The sequence below is a fragment of the Leopardus geoffroyi genome, chromosome B3 (assembly GCF_018350155.1).
Source record: "Leopardus geoffroyi isolate Oge1 chromosome B3, O.geoffroyi_Oge1_pat1.0, whole genome shotgun sequence".
NCBI classification, from domain to species: domain Eukaryota; kingdom Metazoa; phylum Chordata; class Mammalia; order Carnivora; family Felidae; genus Leopardus; species Leopardus geoffroyi.
The window spans coordinates 125,748,559-125,774,353 of NC_059337.1; the positions used below are offsets into that span (position 1 = coordinate 125,748,559).

The following is a 25,795-nucleotide window of genomic DNA, read 5'->3' on the forward strand; positions in this document are numbered from 1 at the left end:
GAGCGTCCAACTCTTGGTTTCGGAGTTCAAGCTCTGGGCTTCATGCTGACAGTGCACAGCCTGCTTGGGATTCTCTCTCCCTCTCTCTCTGCCCCTCCCCTGCTTGCACGCTCTAATAAACAAACTTCAAAGAAAAAAAAAAGACAGAAGGTGTAACAGAAGTATGATATGATGTTATGAAAACACGGGACAGGGGCGCCTGGGTGGCGCAGTCGGTTAAGCGTCCGACTTCAGCCAGGTCACGATCTCGCGGTCCGTGAGTTCGAGCCCCGCGTCGGGCTCTGGGCTGATGGCTCAGAGCCTGGAGCCTGTTTCCGATTCTGTGTCTCCCTCTCTCTCTGCCCCTCCCCCGTTCATGCTCTGTCTCTCTCTGTTCCAAAAATAAATAAACGTTGGAAAAAAAAAAAAAAATTAAAAAAAAAAAAAAAGAAAACACGGGACAGAGTATTAAATTCAGCTTGAGGGACAAGGTATGGCCAGAGAAGCCTTCCTAATAGGTTAATACTTGAGTTCATTTGTGCTTGGAAGATTAGCCAGGTTTTTCCATTTGGTCAGTTGGTTGGTTTGCCTGGGGGGCAGCGGGAGTGGAGGGAGTTGCTGGAACGAAGGCCAAAGGACATTCTAAGTAGAAGAGTAATTATCAAGTGAAACCCAAAAGTAATAGCAGGAGAAAATCTGGAAAGCTGTAAATCAGATGGATTAATGCTTCTCTGATCTTACCTCTATCTTCATACTATTATACAAACATTATGTATTTATGTGTCTCTTTTTTAAAGTACCTAAGTTCCTCAAGAAAATAACCATTTCTCTTTCCTCTTTGTCTTCATAGTATAAGAGTTTAACACCTGGCACACAAGTAGATACAAATATTTAACTTTGATCTAAACAGCAGCTGAAGCAGATAACTAGAAGCATGGCAAGGAATAAACCTGAAGAGAACAAAAAAACAAGATCCAAAAAAACCCAAAGATCCTGTGAACCATGCTGAGGAGTTTAGACTTTTTCCAATAGGCAAGGGGAAATCATTATTTTAAGTATTTTAGAAAAATAACTACAAATACAGAGTAACAGGTTAGAAGGGCACAAGACTACAGTCAGGGAAATCAATTAGGAGGATAACATATAGTATTAAAGTGTGTATATATATGTATATAGTGTGTGCAATTATATATATATATATATATATATATATATACACATATGTATATACACACACCTTCACATTTTTTTTTAATTTTTTTTTTTAACATTTATTTATTTTTGAGAGACAGAGACAGAGCACTACTGGGGGGAGGGGCGGGACACAGAATCCAAACCAGGCTCCAGGCTCTGAGCTGCTAGCACACAGCCTGATGCAGGGCTCAAACTCACAGACCACGAGATCATGACCTGAGCCGAAGGCGGCCGCTTAACCAACTGAGCCACCGAGGTGCCCCGCTCACATTTTACACATAGTATATAGCGTGTGTGTATACATATATATAGTACTGAGAGGATAATTGTATTTTAAGTGAGAAATTAAGAAAGCATGAACTAAGGAAATGATAAGAGAGTCTGAGAAAAGAAAACTAGTTTCAAACATACTAAGGAACTGCAAACATGTTAAAACTGCAGTCTGAAAAAAAGGAGCTATTAAGAATTGGTAGGAATTTGTGATACGTTGCATATTAAAGGTAAAGGAGGGGGAGGATCCCACACCCCACACCCACTTCCAGAAAATGTATAAGCTTCATAAGATTCATGCCTGCTCTGTTCACTCTTAAATCTCTAGTCCCTTGCAAAGACCCTGATACACAGCCACACAGTAAATATTTGTTGAATGAATACCAGATAACTTGGGAGGCTTAGGAAGCTGGAGAGTGGTGCCACTGACTGAAAAACATGTTCGGAGGGATGATGAAAGATAAGCAAGGATAATGACAACTTAGTCTTAAACATATTGTATGTAAGTTAAGCTGTGACGTATACAGGAGTAATTTAGAATGACAGGATGTATAGTATTAGAGAATAGTCTAAGCATTCGTATAGACAAAGCCATGAGAAAGAGAAAGGGAACCACCCAGAGAATTCAAACAGAAGAAGAAAAAAGAACCCCATGGTGATCATAACTTATGACTCTATTACCTGTTGTATAACAGGGGCTTGTACTCCACCAGGCTGCATTTGTGGTATAACTTGTTGTTGCAGAACCACTGACTGCTGAGGCTGGAAGATATACTGGGCACCATTGGCTGCTCTGACTACTTGAAGAAGCTGGCCTAAAGCAAAACATATATATTACAAGTTACCATTTTAGCAGTAACCATCTCAAAATAAATGAATTCATGGTAAATGTCAAACCACCAAAATGCCCTATTAATTCTCAAATAAGAAGTCTAACGATTTTATTAAGCATTGTCACCCATACACAGCAAACTTACCTTCTTCACTTTTCTCCATGTTTTATAAATGTTTTAAAATGTTTTCTTTTCCTTACTTATCCTCATAAAACTCTTTTCCAATAAAGTTTTAACAACAGATTATGAGAATTGATTAGAAGTTTAAATTATCTTTACTAACATGTTAGGAGTCATGAAAGAGCAGTAAGCAAGATCAGATGTTTTCAGGGGCTCTTTGTTTTTAAAGCTTAAAGACATGAAAGTGTAACAGTTCATTAGTATCTTGAGCCAAAGCACCAGGGTACTTAGTTTCAAAATGCTTAAAAACAATCAAAGCTTGCTGAACCAATTATCATTGCCACATAATCCTAACTGTATGCATGGCTTATACACACAGAAGTGAATCCCTCTCTTTGTTGTTTTAGATGATGCAGAATCTTCAAATAACTAAAAAGCAACAATTACACGTTAAAAATATGTAGAAAGTTCTTTACAAATTTAGAATTTTATTGGCAAAATAATAAGAAATTATATAATTACGATTACAGAAAGAATACTTAAAAGCCACATAAATTCTTCCATTAATATGCCAAAAATCCCAAGTAAATTTTGTCAGTTTATGCAGACATGCTATATAAAACAGAGTACTTAGTTTGATATCACAAATTTGTTCAAAGGAGTCAAGTTTAATTTATTTGGCAAGTTAAAGGTGTTTAATCTATGTAAGTATTAAATCTATGTATGTATTAATCTATGTAAAGGTGTAAAAATCTATATATTTCTATATGATTATACTTCATTCAATAAATAGGATTCTTATCCACAGATCAAAAGCTCAAGTGCAATTTTCATCTTCCCTACTGCATCCTCAGCAATAATTCTCATTTAATGTGCAGTAGTACTTGATCTTATTTTAATAACCTAATAAGCTAAATCACAAAAGAAACACTGATTTTTTTCAGTGAGGCCAAAACAAAGACTAGATGGTACAATTTTCTGATTTATACATATAAATAATGGTGCTGTTATTCCTAATTACCTGAATTTGTTAATATCTGTTGAACAGGAGTCACGCCTGCAGGGAGTGCCAAGGTAGCAGCTGTAGCAGCAGCGCTCTGGGGGGGTGGGGGGAGAGCAAAGGAAAAAAATCAAAACCACATATGGGCACAAGAGTACCTCAGTTTAACTCTGGCACATTTTAATAGTATTTGGAAGTTTATTGTTTAGTGTATACTAATGCTAAAAGTTCTAGTGAGACTAAATCCCATTTTATAAAATGATACAATAAAGACTACCTAGCCTAAATGCTTTCCTTAAGTACTTCAACTAAGTAGAGTAATATGAAGCGCCTGGGTGGCTCAGTCAGTTAAGTGTCTGACTTTGGCTCAGGTCATGATCTCATGGTTTGTGGGTTCAAGCCCCTCTTCACTGCCAGCACAGAGCCCACTTTGGATCCTCTGTCTCCCACTCTCTGCCCCTCCCCTGCTCACACAGCGCACTCTCTCTCTCTCTCTCAAAAATAAACATTAAAAAAGAAAAGAAAGAGAAAGAAAATGTGTTTCTTCTTGTCATTTAATAGGCCTAAGTAATTTCTACACCTAAAGCCTCAAATTCCCACTATGTCCCCAGAATACAGCTATAGCCCCACCAGGTTCTCTTCATGAAATGCAGGTTCTGCATTTCATTTATTTTAATAAATCTTGTCTGTATAGGCAAATGAAAGGTAATCTAAGTCTGAGGAATAAGTTAACAGCCATTTACTACTGAGAAATATTATTTAGAAATACGAAGGGCCTAGAGGCACCTGGGTGGCCAGTCGCTTAGGCATCCGACTTCGGTCCTGGTCACGATCTCACAGTTTGTGGGTTAAGGCCCCATGCCGGGCTCTGTGCTGATAGCATGGAGCCTGCTTCGCATTCTCTGTCTCCCTCTCTCTCTGTCCTTCCCCCACTTGGTTTCTCTCTCTCAAACTAAACATTAAAAAAACATATTAAGGGCTTATAATTCATATTTTATGAGATTAATAGATCTCCCTATACTGGCAAAGTGACAACTCTAGTTTCTACACATCATACATGACCCAATGACCACCTACACACCTCTGCACGTTCAAGTTGCTACCAATAAATATTTCTGGAGTGACATACCATACACAAACCATCCTTTATTGATACCTACTGAAAATTTATTCTCGTATTATATGAAATAGCATTAGAATAATGCATTAGAGCAATTATTTCATAAAGAGAACCTGCAACACTGGTTTGATAGAAGATCCTGTTTTGTTTTTAATATTTTTGAAGTTTATTTATTTTGAGAGAGAGAGAGAGAGAGAGAGAGAGAGAGAGAGAGAAAGAGAGAAACTACAAGCAGGGAGGGCAGAGAGAGGGAAGATACAAAGAAAGCTCCACACTGTCAGCACAGAGCTGACAGATGGAGGCTTGAGCTGACTAACTAGGAGATCATGACCTGAGCCAAAACCAAGAGTCGAACATATACCCAACTGAGCCACCCTGGTACCCTGGTCTTGTTTTGTAATTTCTCTGAAATACCTTTCTACCTAATATATTACCACTATCCTCCATTCTTACTGAATTACTTAACTTTTCAATGTGTTCATTTCCAAAGCATGCATAACTATTAAAAAAAATCAAAACTGGGGTGCCTGGCTGGCTCAGTCAGTACAGCATGTGACCCAAGAGTTCAAGCCTCATGCTGGGTGTGGAGATTGCTTAAAAATAAAATCCTATTTTTAAAAAAAATTAGAACTTTTAGAAAAAAATTTTTTTTAAGTTTATTTATTCTGGGAGAGACAGAGACAGCATAAGTGGGCGAGGAGCAGAGAGAGAGGGAGACAGAGAATCCCAAGCAGACTCTGCACCGTCATCATGGAGCCTGACATGGGGCTCGAACTCACAAAACAGTGAGATCAGGACCTGAGCCAAACGAAGAGTCAGATGCGTAACCAACTGAGCCACCCAGGTACCCCAAAACTGTTTTTAATGGCTATCTTCTAATCAGGAATAATAATGCAAACAAACAAAACCCAAAAACCTTTTATTGGTAAGGAGCCCACAGTGATTATGTTTCAGAACATATAAAATGTATGAGGCAAACACTGACAACATCAAGTAAAATACTAAAATACACATATATGCTAATGCATTTTATTGACTAACGTTTCTGACCCATGATCTATTTAAATACATGCTTTTTGGAATCAAGGAGATGTAAAAAACAGGTAAGAGATGGGCTACTGATTTTGCCCCAGTCTCTTTAAACACAATTTTAATTCAAAATTCTCTCGCAAACACTTAAAATTCTTAGAAAATCTAAGTAAGATGGGCCTACTCCAAGTGATTCTACAAAACTTGGTTTTAAAATGACACAAGTTATTCCCTAGGAAACAGTCTCAATAGTCCCAACTGCAATATATATCGTACAGTTAGACTTTTATTTTTAAGGGTGGAGGTTAAAAAAAAAATAATTGGGGGTATTAGACCTGAAATGGAAATTTTTTTAACTTTTTTTTTTTTTCCAACGTTTATTTATTTTCGGGACAGAGAGAGACAGAGCATGAACGGGGGAGGGGCAGAGAGAGAGGGAAACACAGAATCGGAAACAGGCTCCAGGCTCTGAGCCATCAGCCCAGAGCCTGACGCGGGGCTCGAACTCACGGACTGCGAGATCGTGACCTGGCTGAAGTCGGACGCTTAACCGACTGCGCCACCCAGGCGCCCCTGAAATGGAATTTTTGAATGATAAAAATTCTTGTGATTCCATAATAGACTGGAATTTTGTGATTTTCATGCAGAAAAAATTAATTCCAGCAACTTTAACTGGAAGTACAAATAGATATGCTTGATTTTTTTTGTGTGAATTTAAAAACTGTAATTTCCACTATAGTGCAGAAATTTGCAATTCTGTCAAGTTATAAATTTATAAGGCTGGCATATTTTAAAAGGAATCATTTGTCTAGTAGGTGAGCCCTGTTTCCTATCTGGCTTATCAATCGCAAATGAGTTTGAGGTTCACTACTCATCACTCACCAAACAGAAGTGATTTTTTTTAAAATACTCCTTTTTCAGGGGCACCTGGGTGGCTCAGTCGGTTAAGCGTCCGACTTCAGCTCAGGTCATGATCTCACAGTTCGTGAGTTCAAGCCCCGCCTCGGGCTCTGTGCTAACAGCTCAGAGTCTGGAGCCTGCTTCAGATTCTGTGTCTCCCTCTCTCTCTCTCTGCCCCTCCCATGCTCATGCACTGTCTCTCTCTGTCTCAAAAATAAACATTAAAAAAAAAAAAAAATTAAAATACTCCTTTTTCATTTAAAAAAAACTATCTGAAAAAAATCTCATTGCTGGTGTTAGGCTAAGATTTTTTTTTAAATGGCTCTTTAATCATTTAAATGACTCTTATGATTAAATGATAATCATTTAATGATTCTTTAATCATTAAATAAAAGATCTGGCTGAATTTAAGAATGAAATGTTAGAACTGAGACACCACTAACAGTCTATATATTGTAAACAGAAGAAAAGTCATTTATAAGAAAGTGCTGGCGTAACTATTCTAGTAAGACTTCATTTTAATGTTTTACTAAAAAAAAGCTTTAAGTTCATAGGTAAGGATTCTCTAAGGATCTGAAAAGGTTTTTTGAGTTTTAGTTATATGGTACTATTTTTGATGGGAAATACTGTATGCCCTAAACGAAATGTGAAAATTTAAGGACTTATGTTCAGTGAATATCCCTTAGAAATATCAAAAGACTAATACATAACTCAACTGGTTAAAATGCACTTTAAAGTAGTAACATACACGTCGTAATAAATCTTAAAAGGCTATGCTATGGTTAAATCAGAGCAAAACTTTTTAAAAGTTTGATCTTAAAAACAGTTATCTTGAACTATGCAAATAGTTCATTTTCATTTTTAGAGCTTATAATTCTCAGCATTCCTGACCTCTTGCAATTAATGGATCTTCTGAAACAGAACTATAATTGGCACAGTATGTCTGGTAGGTCTCAAAACCTATTTTCAAAAATAGCATGGAATAAAACAGCTCTCACAAAGCACCATTCTTTTGGTATTTTCAACAGAAAACTGTATACTTTTATGAACCTCAATGTCTAAGTATCAAGCTAAACTTTAGATTTGCTGCTAAATCCAATATTTAGGAAACTAAATAAAACAGCCATTTTGCTCAAGTTTTGAATAAACTTCAGACTGTTAATACACAACATACCCAGGCATAATCACAATTTTGAGTTAAAGTAGAGCCAAGCAAAGTGCTACATTTTGAGTCTCACCATGTTTGATGCATTCATATGTTGTATCAGCTTAGAATCAGGAACTATAACTTGTGGTGCAGCAGCTAGTAAAAAGAAAAAAAAAAAAAAGACACATGCTAACAAGGAACCATGAGGTTGTTTCACAATCCTAAGAATGCTATACAATGCTGAAAATTTTTTTCACATTTTCTGCATTCAAATGCATTCACCCATTTGATATCTCAGAATGTTATAAATATCTATAAATAACAGCTGTGACATACCCATCTTATACTAGAAAACATCAATGAAAAAAAAGAATTAAGTAACAATACATAAGGACACAAGAGAATTTGGGAACATGGAGTAGTGAGACACCTAATATTTATACGTATACAGCTCTGTGCATTCTTAAACTGGAAATCATCAAACACAATTTAATCCTGTCTTGGTAACTCAGCATGAACTATTTTATCGATATAATGATGCTACTGTTGGAATGAATTATTAACCCCTTAAGAATGAGCTAAAAAAAAAAAAAAAACTCTAGTTTTTTTTAAACCTACAGAGCCCTTTTGTACCATTTGACAGTTGCCAGAATCTTGTTACTTCCAACAATGTTTTTAAAAATATAAATCAGAAATAATGGCAATATTACAGAAGTATAAAAAGAATCAAGTGTTTGATTCCGCAAATTTCAGAGAATAAATGATAATCCCATTATCCTAATATTCTCTGAGTGAAGAAAATCAAATTTTAATTTATGATGACCTAAAATCCTAGTGCCAGACCTGAAGGCAATAGGAGGAACAGTCATCAAAACAGATTAAAAGGAATAAAAACAAACAAAAAACAAAAAAAGATTAAAAGGATAAAATTATTTGATGCAGATACAGAATAAAATCAAATATTAAAAGTCATATTTGGCATAACAGTAAAATAACCCAAATAGACATTTCTACTGTACATCATTTACCAATCATTACCATCATTACCATTTATCACTATCAATTTTAAGTCTTAAGTATATTCTCAGATACTCTCAAATGAGGCATATGGGTAACTAAACTGTTACTTTGAAATAAAATTTTTCATATACCTTCGTTCTCCTTTTCAATAACAAGATTTACAAAACTCAAATGCTCGGAAGTTTCATAACTGAACACATGTTTGTCATGACAGAAAATACTTGTTATATGCAACAGGCCAAGCTTCTTAGCCTTTTCAGGGCCCAAATTTTCCTGAGCATTGAAATGTTCGAAGAGCTACTTCCCAAAGCTTTTGTAAAGCTTCAGTGACACAAAGTCTATGAAATTACTTGCACAGTACAAAGCACTATGGACACAATCTATAAATACTTGGTTTTTCTTACCCTGAAACCAAGTAATATAAATTAAGGTATGTTATATATACACTCTTCGCTTAAAAGAAATCTAATTCAGTCAATTTACACTTACTAAATTACTAGGAAATTGAAATTTCCGATTGCCATCATTACAAAAATTCTCCAATGTTTCAGATATATTTATAAAAGCTAAACTTAAATAGGTCTTTGGAGGAATAAATCAATTTCATTACGAAAGTAGATGATTTTCCCATATAAAATAATGAAATCCTTAAATAAACCTTCATAGATTTGACTTATTGTAGGAAATCCAGCATTATGTAGACTTCTCAAAAGTATTAATACACTTACCTGAATATCATCTTAGGCTCTCAATTAGTTAACCAGTTGTTTATCATTACTACAAAAATAAAATCCACTTTTTATATAAAATCTGTCGGCAAATATATATATACCAATCCCTCGGCCAATAGAAAGGAAAAACCTAGAGTATTTCTCTTCTTTGAAAATGACAAATTTCAATTCCAAGTTGTAAGTAGAAAAATATACCCAGCCTCACCTTGCTGTGAGGCAGGAATAAGGACCTGCTGGGTCTGCGCTTGCTGAGGTACCGTCTGCTGTGGTTGAGTTTGCTGATGGTGGTGGTGGTGGTGATGCTGCTGTTGCTGAGGTTGATGTTGTTGTTGAACTTGCAGTAAAAGCTGTTGCTCTTCTGAATGAAATCCATCGACTGCCCTAGACTGCATTAGTTTATTCTCCCACAACTAAGGTAAAGAAAAGAACATTCTAAGTGAACATCAAGGAAGATAAATCCAGACATGGACAAAACATATTTTATTAGTCTGTTCATAAAATTCTTCCATTTTCAAAACTGATACAACCACAAAACAAACCAACCCCTAATTCTTATCTAAGTGTATGCAATAACCAAAACTAATTTTTAAAGTATCAAATTTCAGGGGGGTCTGGGTGGCTCAGTCAGTTGAGCATCCGACTCTTGGCTCAAGACATGATCTCACGGATTGGTCTACGCTCTCAGAACAGAGCCTGCTTAGGATTTGCTCTCTCTCTCTGTCCCTCCCATGCCCATATGCTCTCTCAAAATAAACAAAAAAACATTAAAGAAAGTATCAAATTTCATTTTTTGCTATCGTAGAGTACTGGAGAATTTTCTTTTTATATCTTCAAACTTTCTACAGTAATTCCTTAGTAATTCTACTCAGTTTCACAGAAGCAAGTTTTTAATAATCAAAGATTATCCTTTTGTAACACCAAATCAATTACTATTTTTATGGAAATCTTTCTTTAATGAAATATCTTTTAAATTATATATGCAAAACATAAATTCATCTTCTCTTGATTTGAACAACGAGAAACATTATATAGGCAATCCTCAAGTTAGAAAAGGGTAACTTTCCATCTGTCCAATCCTACACAAGGATAAAGCAGCAGCAATGCCTAAGGCTTTTAGAGGCACTCTCAACCCTCTACACCTTTTGAAATTCCCCTCTGTCTTCCATCATGACAAGAAATGACAACCCTTTTCTGCTTTTCCCCTTCTCTTTTCTCATCACACCATAGGACAGCTTTTATGATGGGGGGGGGGAGATCAAGATCAAGACATGGGCAAAAGGAACACAGAAAATAAAGTATTTATGACTATTTCATCCTTCTTCCTAACACATTTCCTCTCTACCAGACTGTGTTCAATCTAGAGAGCCTCAACCCTTATAAGAAACTGCCCAACAAAGGAACAAACTGTTCTTTAAATATACAAATGAAATTTAATTCAGTCATTTTGTACACAAGCACCTACACATACTTTGTTTTCTCCCCTAAGATATGCTCTTGGAATATTGCCTAACTCACCTGAGGCTTCTATCAGATCCTTCAAGAAGCTCCCTTTACTAATACTCACAAAGATTTTTATAATCTCCTGACACTTCCAACTTCTAGAAATTCTATATTTGTAGCTACATGCTAATTACAATTCCAGCATAGCTCTAATGGCTTGCTGAAAAAGTAAATTAACAGTCAATTTCCCAAAGCAACCATTCCCCTAACAGGCTTAGTATTTAAACTTGCCTGAAGACTACTCTTACAGAGATAGTAACAATATCTATCTCCTGGTTTGCTGTGAGGACTAAATAACATATTCATGTAGTTATCAGAGTCTAGCATAAAGTCAGCACTAATAAATGTTATTTTCATTATTATGGTGGTGGTGGTGATTAATTGTGTAACAGAACATGACACCAGAAGTCAGAAACCCAGTTAGTCCCAGTCTGGCCACTATTTAGCTTTGTGGACAAATTACATATCTTTCTTGGGCATTTTCCTCATCTAAAAAGAGAACAAGTTCAATTACTTCTAAACTCACTTTCAGCTAGGAAATCTAAGTCTCTGAAAAATCTAGATTGAAAACAGCTAGAGTTCTTTCTAGGGTAACAAAGAATGACTTTCTGGGAGCCCAAGTTGCATCTGGTTCATCTCCATGAAGTAGGCATCTAGCATAGCACGCAGAGCAAAATGGACATTTACACGTTGAATAAAACACATTCCAACTAACATATAGTAAGGCTTCCAAACAGTCTGCACTCACCCAAACCTTCTACACTTTTGTCTGTTCTAAAACAAAACTGGAGCACCTGGGTGGCTCAGTTGGTTAAGCATTCGACTTCAGCATAGGTCATGATCTCACAGTCCATAAGTTCGAGCCCCATGTCAGGTTCTGTGCTGACAGCTCAGAGCCTGGAGCCTGCTTCAGATTCTGTGTCTCCCTTTTTCTCTGCCCCTCCCCTCCCTCTCAAATGTAAACATTGAAAAAAAAAAAAAAGAAAAAAAAAGAGTCTAAAACAAAACAAAACCTGGTCTCTGGTGAGCCAAAAATCACGGTAAAAAAAGTACTATTAATTAATGCTTTAAGAAACAGTTGTGTTTAATCCATGTTTTTATTAAATTGAAAGCTTCAGTTTTATCACCTCCAATTGATCTACCCACTGCAATCTGATCCATCACATTACTTCAACGAAACTTCCATGGTAATGGCAAATATTAGTAATTATGTATCATGTGCTAAGTGCTGGGTACTACTCACCTAGTACCCAGATACTAGGCGAGTCCTCTGAAGTCAACGGCCTATGGGTCAGAATCCACCCAACACCTCATCACTATCGTCACTATCCTTTCCAGAGGATTGTTTACTGTTATGGGCCTGCTTCAAGTCCTCTCCTCCCATTACTGTAAACTGTAATGACTAAGTCCTCTGAGCTCCCCACATCAAGTCATAAATTCTGCATATAATTACTGAGATCTCCTATCTACTAGACATTAGTAGAGGCATTGAGAACAGTGAACAAACCTGATAAATATCCTTCTCCTCACAGAGACTACATTCTAGAGAAAACATGTTCTTCCAATCTATCCTCTATTACAATAATCAGTGGTCCTCAAAATGTGGTCCCAGGACAAACAGCATCAGCATCACCTGAGAAACTGTTAGACATACCAATTCTCAGGCCCCACCCCAGACCTACTGAATCAGCAACTCTTGGGATAGAGCCAAAAATCTGTTTTAATAGTCTGTCCAGGTCACTTTAATGCATGCTATTAAAGTCTAAACTAATGCATTTCAAACTGCATACTGCAGCCCTTTAATTTAAAGGGCTGTTAAAATTTAATTTTTTTTTTTTTTTTGTAAATATAACTGAATTAAAAAGCAAATGTCAAACTACCTCTCTATCAAGTCACTCGCTGGAGCAGAAGTCCAAAAATCTGCATTTTAACTAGCATCCCAGAAAATCTTTCTCACTTTAAGAAAAAATCAAGCTCCTCAGTACAGAGTATGTCACCTCTCCTAGCTGCTACTATAACTTGTATCCTATTTTCCTAACAGTGTCCAACTACTTGCAGTTCCCAGAATACAGCATACATATCTCATGTCTAAATCTTAGTAAACTACTCCCTCTGACAGTCTTTCCTCACAATTCCCCAAACAATGCAAATGTCAAAGTCACACAGCCTCAATGAAATCACTGACTGCCTCCATACCCTAGAAATATTTCTTCTGTACTTTTCACACTAAGTTTATCATCTCTACTAAAGTATGAATTCCTTCAAGGCAGAGACTATGTGTCTTATTCAGAAGCTAACAAAATGACTAAGAGCTTATCAGACATTTAGTATTAATTTCAAAGAAGAGAAGGGAAAACAAACTTGTTTTCCAGCATAATATTTCTCTGTAAGGATACTGCTGACATTCTGGCCAGGACAATGCTTTATCATACAGGGTAGTGCCATAGGAAGTGTACAGAAAATATAGCATTCCTGGCTGTAGCCTACTAAATGCCAAGGGTGTCCACTAGTCACTAAGACAAGCAAACATGGCCCCATACATTTCCAACTGCTGGGGGTTGTGGGGAAGACAGAAGAAAGGGGTGATGGGAGTAGTCCACAAAGAATCCCCATTTACTAAGCACCAAATACTAGGTAATGTAAAAAATACAAATACAGTACCCTAAATTCTTAACATTAAAATTTAACATCACATAATATAAAGTTCAAATTGGCTGAATGTTTTCTCTCCAATTTCATTTTTTATATGATTTTAATTGTATTTATCAAAATATTCTATTTTTTAAATTATCAGCTATTTAAACTAAACAATAACTACTTTCATCAACAGAGATAACATTAATACTAACAACAACCAAGAATACTGAATTGTTACATATTTATTTATTTATTTATTTTGCTAAGGAAATAGGAAGAACTATTTTTCTTCCTTTTCATAATACTATTTTCCCTCCAACACAGTAGCTATTATTTCTGGCAATCCTACTTCAGCCATCTTTGCCAGGTCTCTGAAATTAGACACGGAGAAAATTCTTTTTCTGTTCCCCAAATGACTCAGATATACACCTGTGTATCATGTTAACTAGACTAATACTGTATTCTAACTGTGCACTTTGTGAGTACTTTATAGGTACAGACTCATTTTTACAAAATCCTAGAACACTGACATTGTTACTAGCTCCTTTTTACAGCAAAAGAACCCAAGGAACAAGAAGTTATATAATTTATCCAAGACCACCAACTAAAAGCAGGCAAAAATGAAGAACAATCCAGGCAGTCTGACTCCACTGTTTCCAGTCAGGGCTGGACCCTGAGAGTGAGCAGGCACACTAGGCAACCTGCTTGCCTCACCCTAATCCCAGCTCTGGTCCAAGTTTCTAAACTCTACACTATATTCCTGTTATCAGAGCAGGCCTAGTTACAACTCTGATACCTTCTTTTTACTGGTAAGTACTGAATGTCATCTGGAGACAAAGGCCTAGGTTCAAGTCTCTAGCTCATGATAAATGACCCCGTCAAAGCATATTCTCTCCAGGTCTATTTTTTGATCTATATATTTTTATTAATCTACTGCTTCCTGGAAGTCTGCTAGGCTAGAAATTCTGAAGGATTCTACTTTCACAAAATATCTAGCTCCTGAATAAAACAGAAGACAAATTCATTTACGTATGGGCTCTCTTGAACTGGGGTTGGGGAACAGAGTTTTCCACAAGGACAAATGAAGTGGAATAATGGATTACTGTTCAAGTTATGACCCAAGTATTTATATATAACTAGAATATATTTAGAATAATCGTTCTCCATCAGGGGTGGTTTTGCCCCCAGGGACATTTGGCAATGCATGGACACATTTTTGGTTGTCAGAAATGAAGGGTGCTACTGGCATCTAGTGGGTAGAGGCCAGGTATGCTGCTAACATTCTACAATGAACAAGACAGCCCTCTACAACAAAGAATTAACAAATGACAGAAGTGTCAAGGTTGAGAAACCTGATCTAGAGACAAAGTGAGTTTCAGATTTGTCTCCAATCGAGAAAATTTTTTCTCACGGTTTTATTGAGAAAAGAGGCCATGGTTTTTGTGTTTTTTTTTTTTTAATTTAAATCCAAGTTAGTTAACATATAGTGTAATGATGGTTTCAGGAGTAGAATTTAGTGATACATCACTTACATGTAACACCCAGTGCTCATCCCAACAAGTGCCCTCCTTAATGCCCATTATGCAGTTAGCCCATCCCCCACCCAACACCCCTCCAGCAACCCTTCCTTTCTTCTCTATATTTAAGAATCTCTTATGGTCTGCCTCCCTCTTTTTTTATCCAATTATGTTCATCTGTTTTCTTAAATTCCACATAAGTGGAATCATATGATATCTACCTTTCCCTGACTTACTTATTAGCATAATACACTCTAGTTCCATCCACGTTGTTGAAACAGCAAGATCTCATTCTTTTTGATTGCTGAATAATATTCCATTGTGTGTAGAATATTATATATACGTGTGTGTGTGTACATATACATACATACACACACACGTGCACAAACCACATCTTTTTCCATTCGTCATTCGAGGGACATTTGGACTCCTTCAGTAATTTGGCTATTGTTGATAGTGTTGCTATAAACACTGGGGTGCATGTGTCCCTTCAAATCAGCATTTTTGTAACCTTTGGATAAATACCTAGTAGTGTATTGCTGAGTTGTAGGGTAGTTCTATTTTTAATTTTTTGAGTAACCTCTGTACTGCTTTCCAGAGAGACTGTCAGGTTGCATTCCCACCAGCAGTATAAAAGTGTTCCTCTTTCTCCACATCCTTGCCAACATCTGTTGTTTCCTGAGTTGTTAACTTTAGGAGAGGCCATGTTTTATATCTCCCATAGTATTTGCTGTTGAGATATGGGGAGCTCTGACAGTGTAGAAAGAAAAATGATTTTATCATTCACTTTAAAGAGGATTTCTAGACTGTCATTCCCATCCATAATCACTCACCAATCCAAATCACAACTTACATTCAAATAGAGATTTAAAAATGGGGCGCCTGGGTGGCTAAGTTGTTTAAGGGTCCAAGTTTGGCTCAGTCTCGCGGTTCATGGGTTTGAGTTTCGCGTTGGGCTCTGGGCTGATAGCTCAGAGCCTGGAAACTGCTTCAGATTCTGTGTCTCCCTCTCTCTCTGCCCCAACCCCACTCGTGTTCTGTGTCTCTAGTTCTCAAAAATAAACAGTAAAAAAATATATTTAAGGGGTGCCTGGGTGGCTCAGTTGGTTAAACATCCAACTTCAGTTCAGGTCATAATCTCATGGCTCCTGAGTTTGAGCCCAGCACTAGTCTCTGTGCTGACAGCTTAGAGCCTGGAGCCTGCTTCAGATTCTGTCTCCCTCTCTCTCTCTCATATAAACAAACATTAAAAACATTTTTTAAATACATATATTTAAAGTATGTATGTATAGATAGATCAAAAATCAAGACTGTGGTGATTTTTTTTTATTTCCCATAGTTTATACATTAAAGTAGGCCTATAGTGTTTCAAGAGATAACCCAGAAAATTGGGTTGAATTTTTTTTTAAGTTTATTTTGAGAGACAGAGAGAGAGAGAGAGCATGCACAAGCAGGGGAGGGGCAGAGACAGAGAGAGGAAGAGAAAGAATCCCAAGCTGGCTCTGCACTGTCAGTGTGGAGCCCAATGCAGGGCTTAAAGTCATGAACTGTGAGATCATGACCTGAGCTGAAACCCAGAGTTGGATACTTAACCAACTGAGCCACCCTGGTGCCCAGGTTGATTTTTTTTTCCCATCACTTCCCTTCCAGCATTATCTAAACTTTAAATTACATGCACAGTCACTACTCATCTTAATTCATAATCTAATTCACCATGTATCCTTCACAGCAGTAGGGAAATTTTTGATAAAAGTTTGTGAAATAGCCCAAAAGAGGAGAGGAGGGGTAGAATTAATGACAAAGTTCTTTGTAAAACATAAAACACAAAATCAATTGTTAGTCTTTATTAGCAAGAATGTCTAAACCTGTAGAATCTAATACAATATCCTCTAGCCACATACACATGGTGATTTAAATTGGAATTATAATTAAAAACTCAGTTCTTCAGTTCCACTAACTACATTTCCAGTGCTTAACAGCCATATGCTGCTAGTGGCTACTATACTGGAGAACACAGATATGGAATGTTTTCATCACCAGAGACAGGGCACATTCTGGAAATTCTAATGAGATTCTGAAGAAATTTAGTACAGAGAATTAAAATAACATAAACTCAGTTTAGTCTAACAGTTTATTTTTAAATCCAGTGACAATCTAGAAAAGAAGAGTATGCCCCATTTGGAAAAACAGTAAAAATATTACAGTACTTTGTTCAGTTAGATTATGGAGTCATGTTTGTTATTAACCAATTTAATTAAATATTTACTGAATACCAACCACATATGGAAGGCACTGTGTTAGAGGCTAGGGATTCAAAGATGAGTAATTCACAATTTCTGTTATTAAAAACTAGCCACTAAACAAACAAAAGGTGCATAATATATATATATATATATGTATATATATATGTATATATATATATTATTCAATATATTACATATTCCATTGTATAGATTACACTAATATATATTTAAACAGCCAAATATAATAAAAATACAGGTAGAGCTATTTAATCTCAAAGACAACTCATTCTCTTTGAGAGAATGCCTTGATTCTATTGGAACCATTCAGAAAAACCAATTCCCCACACTTTGTGAAAAGCAAGAGTAGATAACCAACAACCTGGATTAACTGCCAGTATGACTTAAGGTAAGTCTTTGGGGCTGATTTCCTACATTTAAAAATGTTGCATCTTCTACATAAGTTCAAAGTACTTTAAGGTCAACCATTACACCAGTGTAATGTAAACAGCAAAGTATTTGCTCCACAGAACACAAAGGAATCAAACTAATCTTACTCTTTTCTTATTCATACCCTGAGATACTTTATGCTGTTTCAGTAGTTTATATTGCTATTCTTCCAACTCATGCCTCAAGATTTGGTGTCCTTTCACTAGCAATTCTGGATACCTGCTCTTTACTTTTAGTAACCACTACATTTCTCTCAAGGTAAATAAAAATTTCCTCATTTCACTTAAATCTATATATTTTTCCTTCCTCCCACAGGCAGATTCTTGTTAAAAACTCTACAGAAGTTGCCCACAGATGCCTAAACACCCTAAGATACATTTTATCACCATAATAAATATGAGGTTTGCTTTATTTAAAATAAGTTGATAGGGGCACCTGGGTGGCTCAGTCTGTTAAGCAACCAACTTTGGCTCATGTCATGATCTCACAGTTTCTGGGTCTGAGCCCCCGTCAGGCTCTGTGCTGGCAGCTCGGAGCCTGTAGCCTGCTTTGGATTCTGGGTCTCCCCCTCTCCCTGCCCCTCCCTAACTTGTGCTCTGTCTCTCTTTCTCTCAAAAATAAACATTAAAAAAATTAAAAAATAATAAAATAAGTTGCTAAGCTGCAGCCTCCACACTTCCACTGAATGGATAAATAATGCCAGAACAAATGTTCTTAGCATTATGATTACTGTCCTCAAGGAACTCAATATCCAATTTCTAAGCCAGCAGTTCTAAACCTTTTTGGTCTCAGGATGTTTTATTCCTTTCAAAAATTACTGAGGACCTCAAAAAGCTTTTATGAAATTATAACTAAGTTGTTTTCTTATGTTTACGAATGCATTTAAAAACAGCAATGTATCCATTACATGTTAACATAAATAACATATCTTAAAAAAAAATAACCATATTTTCCAGATCAAATTTAGTTGACAAGTAGCTTAAAGAAAAAATAGTTGGATTCTCCTATCTGCTTCTACATCTACTTTGTTGTTTTGGTTGAAGTAGAAGAAAATCTGTCTTCCCACAGCTAAGCAGTTGGGAAAAGAAAAAGTATTTTAAATTATGGTTTCTTAAAAGTTAACTATAATGTGGAATCTGAAACCATACACAAAATCCATTAATTTATCTTTCACTTTGAAAGGATTTTGCAACATCATGCATTGGTCATTTGGAAAATACAAATTCACTGAATTATGCAGATATTCCAAATGTTAATACATTTCATTAAAGAGTATCAAATAATGGCACTTCTTAATAGTAACAGTGATCTCCTCTGGACCCTTAAGTAAACATGGTTTTAATATTCACTGCATCAAAATGGGATGCATACATAAAGCACTGTGCATATGGAACAGTTACCTCAAGGAAAAGCACTTGTGCATTTGAGTAGCTACTTTAATTGGCCACTTGTCAGAACACAACTTTTACTGGAAATATGACAAATTATGATTTCCAGACTTGGGCATTTGGCCAACCTCATGGACCCCCTGAAAGAATCTGTGAGGAAACCTCAGGACTCCACAGACCTTATTTTGGGAACCACTGTTCTGAGCAATATGGCAAAAAGATTGCATGATTTCATGAGTCATTACAATACCAAGAAAACATAAATGCTAAATAAGAATATCGAACTGCTTCCGCTTAAATCCAAAAAAATCCAAGAGACAGAAAACCAGTTCCAAAGTAAAATAGATTATAAACCCAATATCTGGCCCATGTAAAAAAAAAAAAAAACAAAAACAAAAACAAAAACAAAAAAACTTAAGAACATGAAATTCTTTCACCCAGCACTTAATTTCTACAACGTAAATACATTTTAGAATATATGTACATTAAAACCATAGAAATAAGGAAGAAAAAAAAACTGTCAAATAATTAGACCATAACCATCCATTAATGGACTAAAACAAACCTATAAGGGGGACTTATAGTTGCTTAAGCCTCGGACTCTCGATTTTGGCTCAGGTTATATCTCACAGTTGTGAGATCGAGCTCCACGCTGGGCTCTGCACTGAAAGCACAGAACCTGCTTGGGATTCTCTCCCTCTCTCACTCAAAATAAATAAACTTAAAAAAAAAAAAAAAAAAAAAGTAAGTCCTACTAATTTCCACATCACATACAAAGAAACTGAAATATAAGCAATGTGCCTAAAGTCAGAGGGAGGATGGACTGTAGAGATGGGATTTAAAACTAGCACCCTTCACCTAACTTTATACTGCCTCCTGCAGCAGAGTTGAACGTTCATCCCATGGAAAAATTAGGGATCAGTCGCGGATTGAAGAGAGTATTTTAAGGGAGGAAGGAAAAAGTATGACTACTAAAAACAACAACAAAAAGAGGGAGGCAAACTTACAGTTTTCAGTTCCATCAGAACTTGCTCATCAACTCCATCATCCAAAAAGATGTCTCTTACATCGTTAATAACATCTTCAATCACAGATCTATACAATTTAGGCTTTAAAGGAAAAATAAAAGACTTGAAAAAGATCATTTTTTACATATTAAATGTATGACACGTTTTCACAAATTCAAAACAAATTAAATATAATCGTTTCTCCAAATATCTAAAACTTATTTTAGAAGATACAACTTTAAAGATATCACGATCTTAACAAACCTCATTTGCTTCAGTTAAAATGAATTATTTTATGTCTGCATATTTTTTTAAAAGGCGTAGACTACTTAATGTAATTTGTACAGGGAAGATCCTTACACATACAAGGTCCACACAATTTCCAGTTATAATTTCCTATGTTGTTATACTCAAAGCACCTAATGTGATCCAATAACAGCTTTATGGGTTGCTATGTCTGGTTCCCATTATTCTTTCCTTTATTTGACTCCTATCTCAGAACCTCCTCATTAAGTTTTAAACTAGAGAACCTTCATCCTACAGTTATTTGTGATATCTGCAACCTAAAAAACATTCAAATTTAAGTATCACCTAATTTTTTGTTGTTGTTGTTGTTATTAACCAGTCTGTGCCTTTAAGCTACACCATTATACTGTTCATATACCCACACTAACAGGTCTCAGAAGTCCCAGAGAAACAAGGCACACTGATCTGTTTCCCAAGATTTCTTTCCTTCAACCACTGCCCAAATGATATTATGAAATGGAATCATGGACAGCCTCAATGTTTGTTTTTTAAATTATTATTACTATTATTGTTGCTATTTCTTGGGAGGGGTTGGAGGGAAAGATGACTTCTAGAAAGTTGCCAGAAGAATAAAATGAAAACGGATGTGAAAGCACTTTCAAAAGCATAAAGTATTTTTTAAAAATCAAAAGGTGATAGACAGTAATTTGCCCAACCCACATCCTATTTTTAACATGTTAGGCAAAAAGTTTGCATGTCAGTGGGACAAAACTAGTGGTGCCTCATTATAAATCCTACCCATTATCACACACAGTTAAGATTATCAGACGTTTTCTTTTAATGTTTGTCATTTGTGTTTTATATCCTGCTTCTAGTAAAAATTACTGGTTACCCAATAAAACCAAGGGTTTATTATGTGATAACATGGTTATCACAGGAGAACCCTCTAAGAAAATGTGTCCCTGCAATGCCCAAAATATAAATAATGAGTTCCTCTGTACAATTTACCTCAACTATTAAAAATTATTCGTTCCTCTTCATTACAACCAGAAAAACAATTCACATATCTGGGTTCTCACTTTTGCTATTCCACTCACTAACCTTTTATTTTGCCAAATCTGCCTCTGTGAACTTTAAATTTTCACATGCAAAATGTAAAACTCTACATGGCCTCCTTATGTTTAACATTGATTCTATATATAAGGAAAGTGTAACTGACTATGGGTATCACCTTATCCATGGTGACTTAACCACTGAATTACAAAATTTAAAAAGTCGTTTTATTTTAAGCCAGCAATGATCCTTAAAGCATTATAAAGAGGTGGTGAAACTTTAAATCGGTACTCGGAATCTTAAATTGATGATGAAAATTATTTTTTCAGCCAACTGGATACTTTGGTGTTTTCCGAAGTCAATCGCTCCTAAAAATCTCCAGCTTGGAGATCCAGGCATTTACAAGTACAAAATTTGTTTTCTTCAGGTACTCCCCATTTAATGAAACCATTCTGTTTCAGGATTTTGCTTATGTGCAAAATCACCCACAACCTGACCATTTAAAGGATTCTTAAAAGCACTGTGGCTGAAAGGAAATGTGTATTCTTCATGAAGTATAAACACACAGAGAATAATTTACCATTATTGTTCATAAGTTGATAAGCCCTCAAAATACCGATGTTTTTAAAAGCATGGAGGTACAAATACACTATTTGAAACAAGCAATTTCCAAGTTATTATTTAAAATGCTAAACCTTACTTGAGCCAAAATTTTTGCCTTCTACAAAATACCAAGTAATTTAGGTTTGTCCTGGTTTTCTTAACACGGATATTCCAAACTTAAAAACTGGTAGATGAAAGAGCCAAGACAGTGGCAGTACCCAATGATTAATTAGAAGGTTCCTTTCAAAAGTGTTAGTCCCCTGGGGTAATACTGGGAAATAAACTGGATTAACTTCTGTATGGGATATCGATATGCAATGAAACAGAAAACACTATCTACTTAGAATTTTAATTTTTTTTCCATCCAGTTTGCACTAAACTTCTTCACTCTTACTATTTACAATTCCCTTATAGGTAAATGTACCGTGGGCATAAGGTCCTATGTTGCAGCTTTTAGGCACTTAACTATTTCTTCGAAAAGCTTTTTGTCTCCAACACTTAATAGAAAAACAGGACACATCAGAAGCTTTGTTTCTAACATATTTTCTGAATACTTAATGATCAAAACACTACCAAAGTCCCCTGAAGCCAACAGTTAATGTAGGAAGCATTTTTTTTAATGCCCGTCAATAACGCACTTATTTTCCAATACAAAAACGATTTGACATCTGAGCTACAATTCTCTTTAAAAGCAAAAATAAAAATAAAATGAAAAGAATGGACACCAATTCTATTTTCCCCTAACAAAGACAGGAAATCCTAGCTACTGCATCAAAACAATAAAAAACTTGGGGCTCTGAGAGCGGCCCTGTTGGGTGCGAAATAACAGGGTAAGGAAAGGACCTAGAAATAAACTGAGCTCTGCACGTTCCTGCCTCTCGCCTCGGGAGCACGCACCTCCCAGCCCCGCTCTCAGCAGCTCTCACTATTTAAAGCCGGATCTAGTGTTTAAATGGAGAGGCGGTGACGTAGGCCTGAAAAGCACCTTCCCATCCTGGCAGAGTCTATATTAGAGAGCGGCAATGGCTCTATATAAACAGGGCAGCCAAAGGGAGGAGGACCACAAGGCTCAGGGACTGAAAAGCAGGGTAAGCGGCCGCAGCCATGATGGATCGACCCGAGTCGCCAACGGTACGGAGTCGGGCGGCCGCGGGCTTGTCTGCGGCATTTGGGACCGGGCAAAAACGTGTTTTATTGTCAGAATAAAAATAAGAGTGGGGTGGACTAGTGATCATATTGCGTTCGTGACTGAAAAGGTTATTTATGTGACTGCTTTTTGCAAACCTACGTGATCGCAAGTAACCAAAAAGGGTCAATGGGAGAAGTAGGCAAATTTCAAGGCGAAAGCGGGGGCACTTTGACCACTGTAGGCTTTTTTTTGTTTGCTTTGGTGCTTTTGCTAGTGGAAGATACTATGGGGGTTTTGCTTCCCCTTCGCCATTTTACCGATTCGGAAGGAACCGAGATAAGTGCTTTTCAACCTTCGTCCTTTTTTTTTTTTTTTAAAGAAATATAAAATGGCCCCAGTGAAGGCTCCCTAAGCACAACCGCCAGAAACACCCCAAGTAACCCCCAAAGTAGCCGTTCACCTTCCACCGCATTGAAGTGGACCACGGTGGGTATTGGGGACTCGCCCAATTCCCCAGACGCGGTTTTTGTTCTGAGGCTGCTCCGGGAGCCCTTCTCGAGCCAGTGTGGCCGGACCCGTCTCGGGGGGAAGCGGCGGTTTCCCACCCGCCCTCTCTCCCTCCCGGCGGCCGGGGTCTGGGGCCAGGGCCTCGCGCTCGCCCCGGCCCAACGGCCTTCGAGGCCCGGACCGCCCCGCGGCGGCCCCAGGCCCCGCCGGCGCCCCCGCCCTCCCCGCCGCTGCCGCCGCCGCCGCCGCCGCGAGCCCGAGGCGCCCCCCCGCGCCCGCCGCCCCGGCCCGCTCCGCCCGAGGCGGGAAGTGGCGGCGGCGGCCGCGCGGGCGGCTGAGGAGAGTAGAGGCCGGGAGTCGCCGCCGTCCCCGCCCCCGCCCGGTCCGGCCGTTGCTGCCGCCTGAACGAAGCCCCCGCCGGCCACCAAACCACGTCCTTACCACGGTGTTTGTATTTGCCGAGTTCGCCATTTCCACACACAACACAAACAAGAGGGGGGCAAGCCCGAGAAAACAAGATAAAAACAAAACCAAAAAAGAAAAAGAAAACCAAAACACCCGGAGGGTGGCCCAAGCCACCGCAAGACTGGGGGTAAAAATTTCAAACAAAATCGGATCCTGAAAGAGTAGAGGGGAGCGGTGAGAGGAGAAGGAGGAGGAGGGGGGCAGTCCTCCCGGAGCTAAAAAACCTCGAGAATCGCCCTTAAGAAAAAAGCCACGACCCTCGTGGGGTCCGGGGGGCGTTGCCCGCTCCCCACCCCGCGCCAAGGAGGGAAACCACCACCGGTCGCCGCTCCCCGCGCCGCCGCTGCCGCCACCGGCTGCAGCTCCAGCCGTCCGGTCCGCCCGCTTCTCCCCTTTATATAGTGAGCCAACGAGCTGCGCGAGCCGCCGCCGCCGCCGCTGCCGCCGAGAGACAGGGCGGAGGGGGAGGGAGGGGCGGAAAGGGCGGGGGCAGAGGTGGGCGGGGCTGAGCGCGAGACACCGCGAGAGCCGCGTGCGCAGGCGCGCCGGGGCGGAGGCCACCTTGGGCCGCGTCGTCACGCGCCGTGGAGAGCTCTGGGCGGGCGGAGCCTTGTGGCCTGGAGTAGTGAAGTCGCCCCGCAGGTTTCCCAAGTCTCGCGTGATCACGTGGTGGCCCCCACAGGCGGAAGTGTCCGACAGCTCTATTGGGATAAGAGGCTTTCAAAGTATTGCTGGAAACGACGTGAGTTCTGGTGACACTCGAGTTCAAAGCTACCTGGGACCCCTCTTGTCAGGTGTTTCTGCATCTCCCTGAGCTGGAGGAGCTAAGAAATATGGAAGGGGCGCTGGCAAGCTGCCTCGCTAGCAATGGCTGCGGCGGAGGACGAGTCACGTGACCCCGCTTCCGGTCCCGGAGGCGTTCGGACTCCGGGCAGAGTTTTAAATGCGGAGTCATCTCAAGGGAGTGAGCTAGCCTTGTACTTAGAGCTCCGAGGCTTTCGGTCGACTTGCGGAGGGTGGGCCTTTGGCCTGCGAAACTGCGTGCCTGCTCCTAAAGGGGAGGAAAGCTGGCTTGGGCCCACTGTTAACACATTGCAGAATTAGTAACCTCTGAAACCGGCTGAGTTGTCTCCCCCAGTACAGCTAAAAGTCTCTGGGTTTCATTTCCCTCAAGGTTAGTCCACCTAGTAGACCGTGTACTTTAAGTGATTTGTTGCGGTAGTGGAAATGCCAGAAACACACAACAATGAAACATAAGCCATCGGATTATGACAGCACCATAACGTTCCCCCCTTCGTTGTTTTGTTTTGTTTTTTTAATACTGCCCAAATTCTGTGATTCCACGTGGACTGCGTGCAGTGACTAACACCTAAAATACTTGCCCTTGACCCACCAATTCTCGTGGCCTCTCGCTGTGAGAGAGCCGGCAGAAAAAGTCCATGTCTTGGAGTGTAATTAAATAGGCGTTTGCCCTGCTCTGCTCAGGCAAATCACGCCTTTATGGCAACATTTCACGCAGAACAGAGAATGCTCTGTTTGGAAGGCAGAACTCACAGTACCTAATTCTCTTGTCCGTAGGAATTTTGAGAGACACGCGGAATGTAGTCTGGACAAGTGAAGGAGTTTATCCTCATAAAGCAAAACGAAATGTCACAGTTATATGCCTCTGAATGCAGATTTGGAGAATATCAAAGGCAGCTTACCAGAGAG

The 25,795-nt window shown here is 38.5% G+C and overlaps 1 protein-coding gene and 1 non-coding gene across 2 annotated transcripts in view; both read right to left on the bottom strand.

The window, feature by feature from the left end:
• The window catches only part of GTF2A1 (general transcription factor IIA subunit 1), a 44,574-nt gene extending 19,993 nt beyond the window's left edge, over positions 1-24,581 (bottom strand). The window contains exons 1-6 of the mRNA XM_045451772.1: positions 24,062-24,581; positions 20,083-20,184; positions 9,549-9,753; positions 7,684-7,748; positions 3,418-3,493; positions 2,125-2,258 (exon numbers count right to left, since the gene is read on the bottom strand). Coding sequence (XP_045307728.1) covers positions 2,125-2,258; positions 3,418-3,493; positions 7,684-7,748; positions 9,549-9,753; positions 20,083-20,184; positions 24,062-24,091 — 612 coding nt within the window. The 5' untranslated portion in view covers positions 24,092-24,581. The remainder of the gene's footprint in view (positions 1-2,124; positions 2,259-3,417; positions 3,494-7,683; positions 7,749-9,548; positions 9,754-20,082; positions 20,185-24,061) is intronic.
• On the bottom strand, positions 8,321-8,463 carry LOC123584719. Its single transcript, XR_006705666.1, has one exon. It is a non-coding gene; the product is annotated as a small nucleolar RNA SNORA79 (small nucleolar RNA).
• Positions 24,582-25,795: the final 1,214 nt, after the last annotated feature.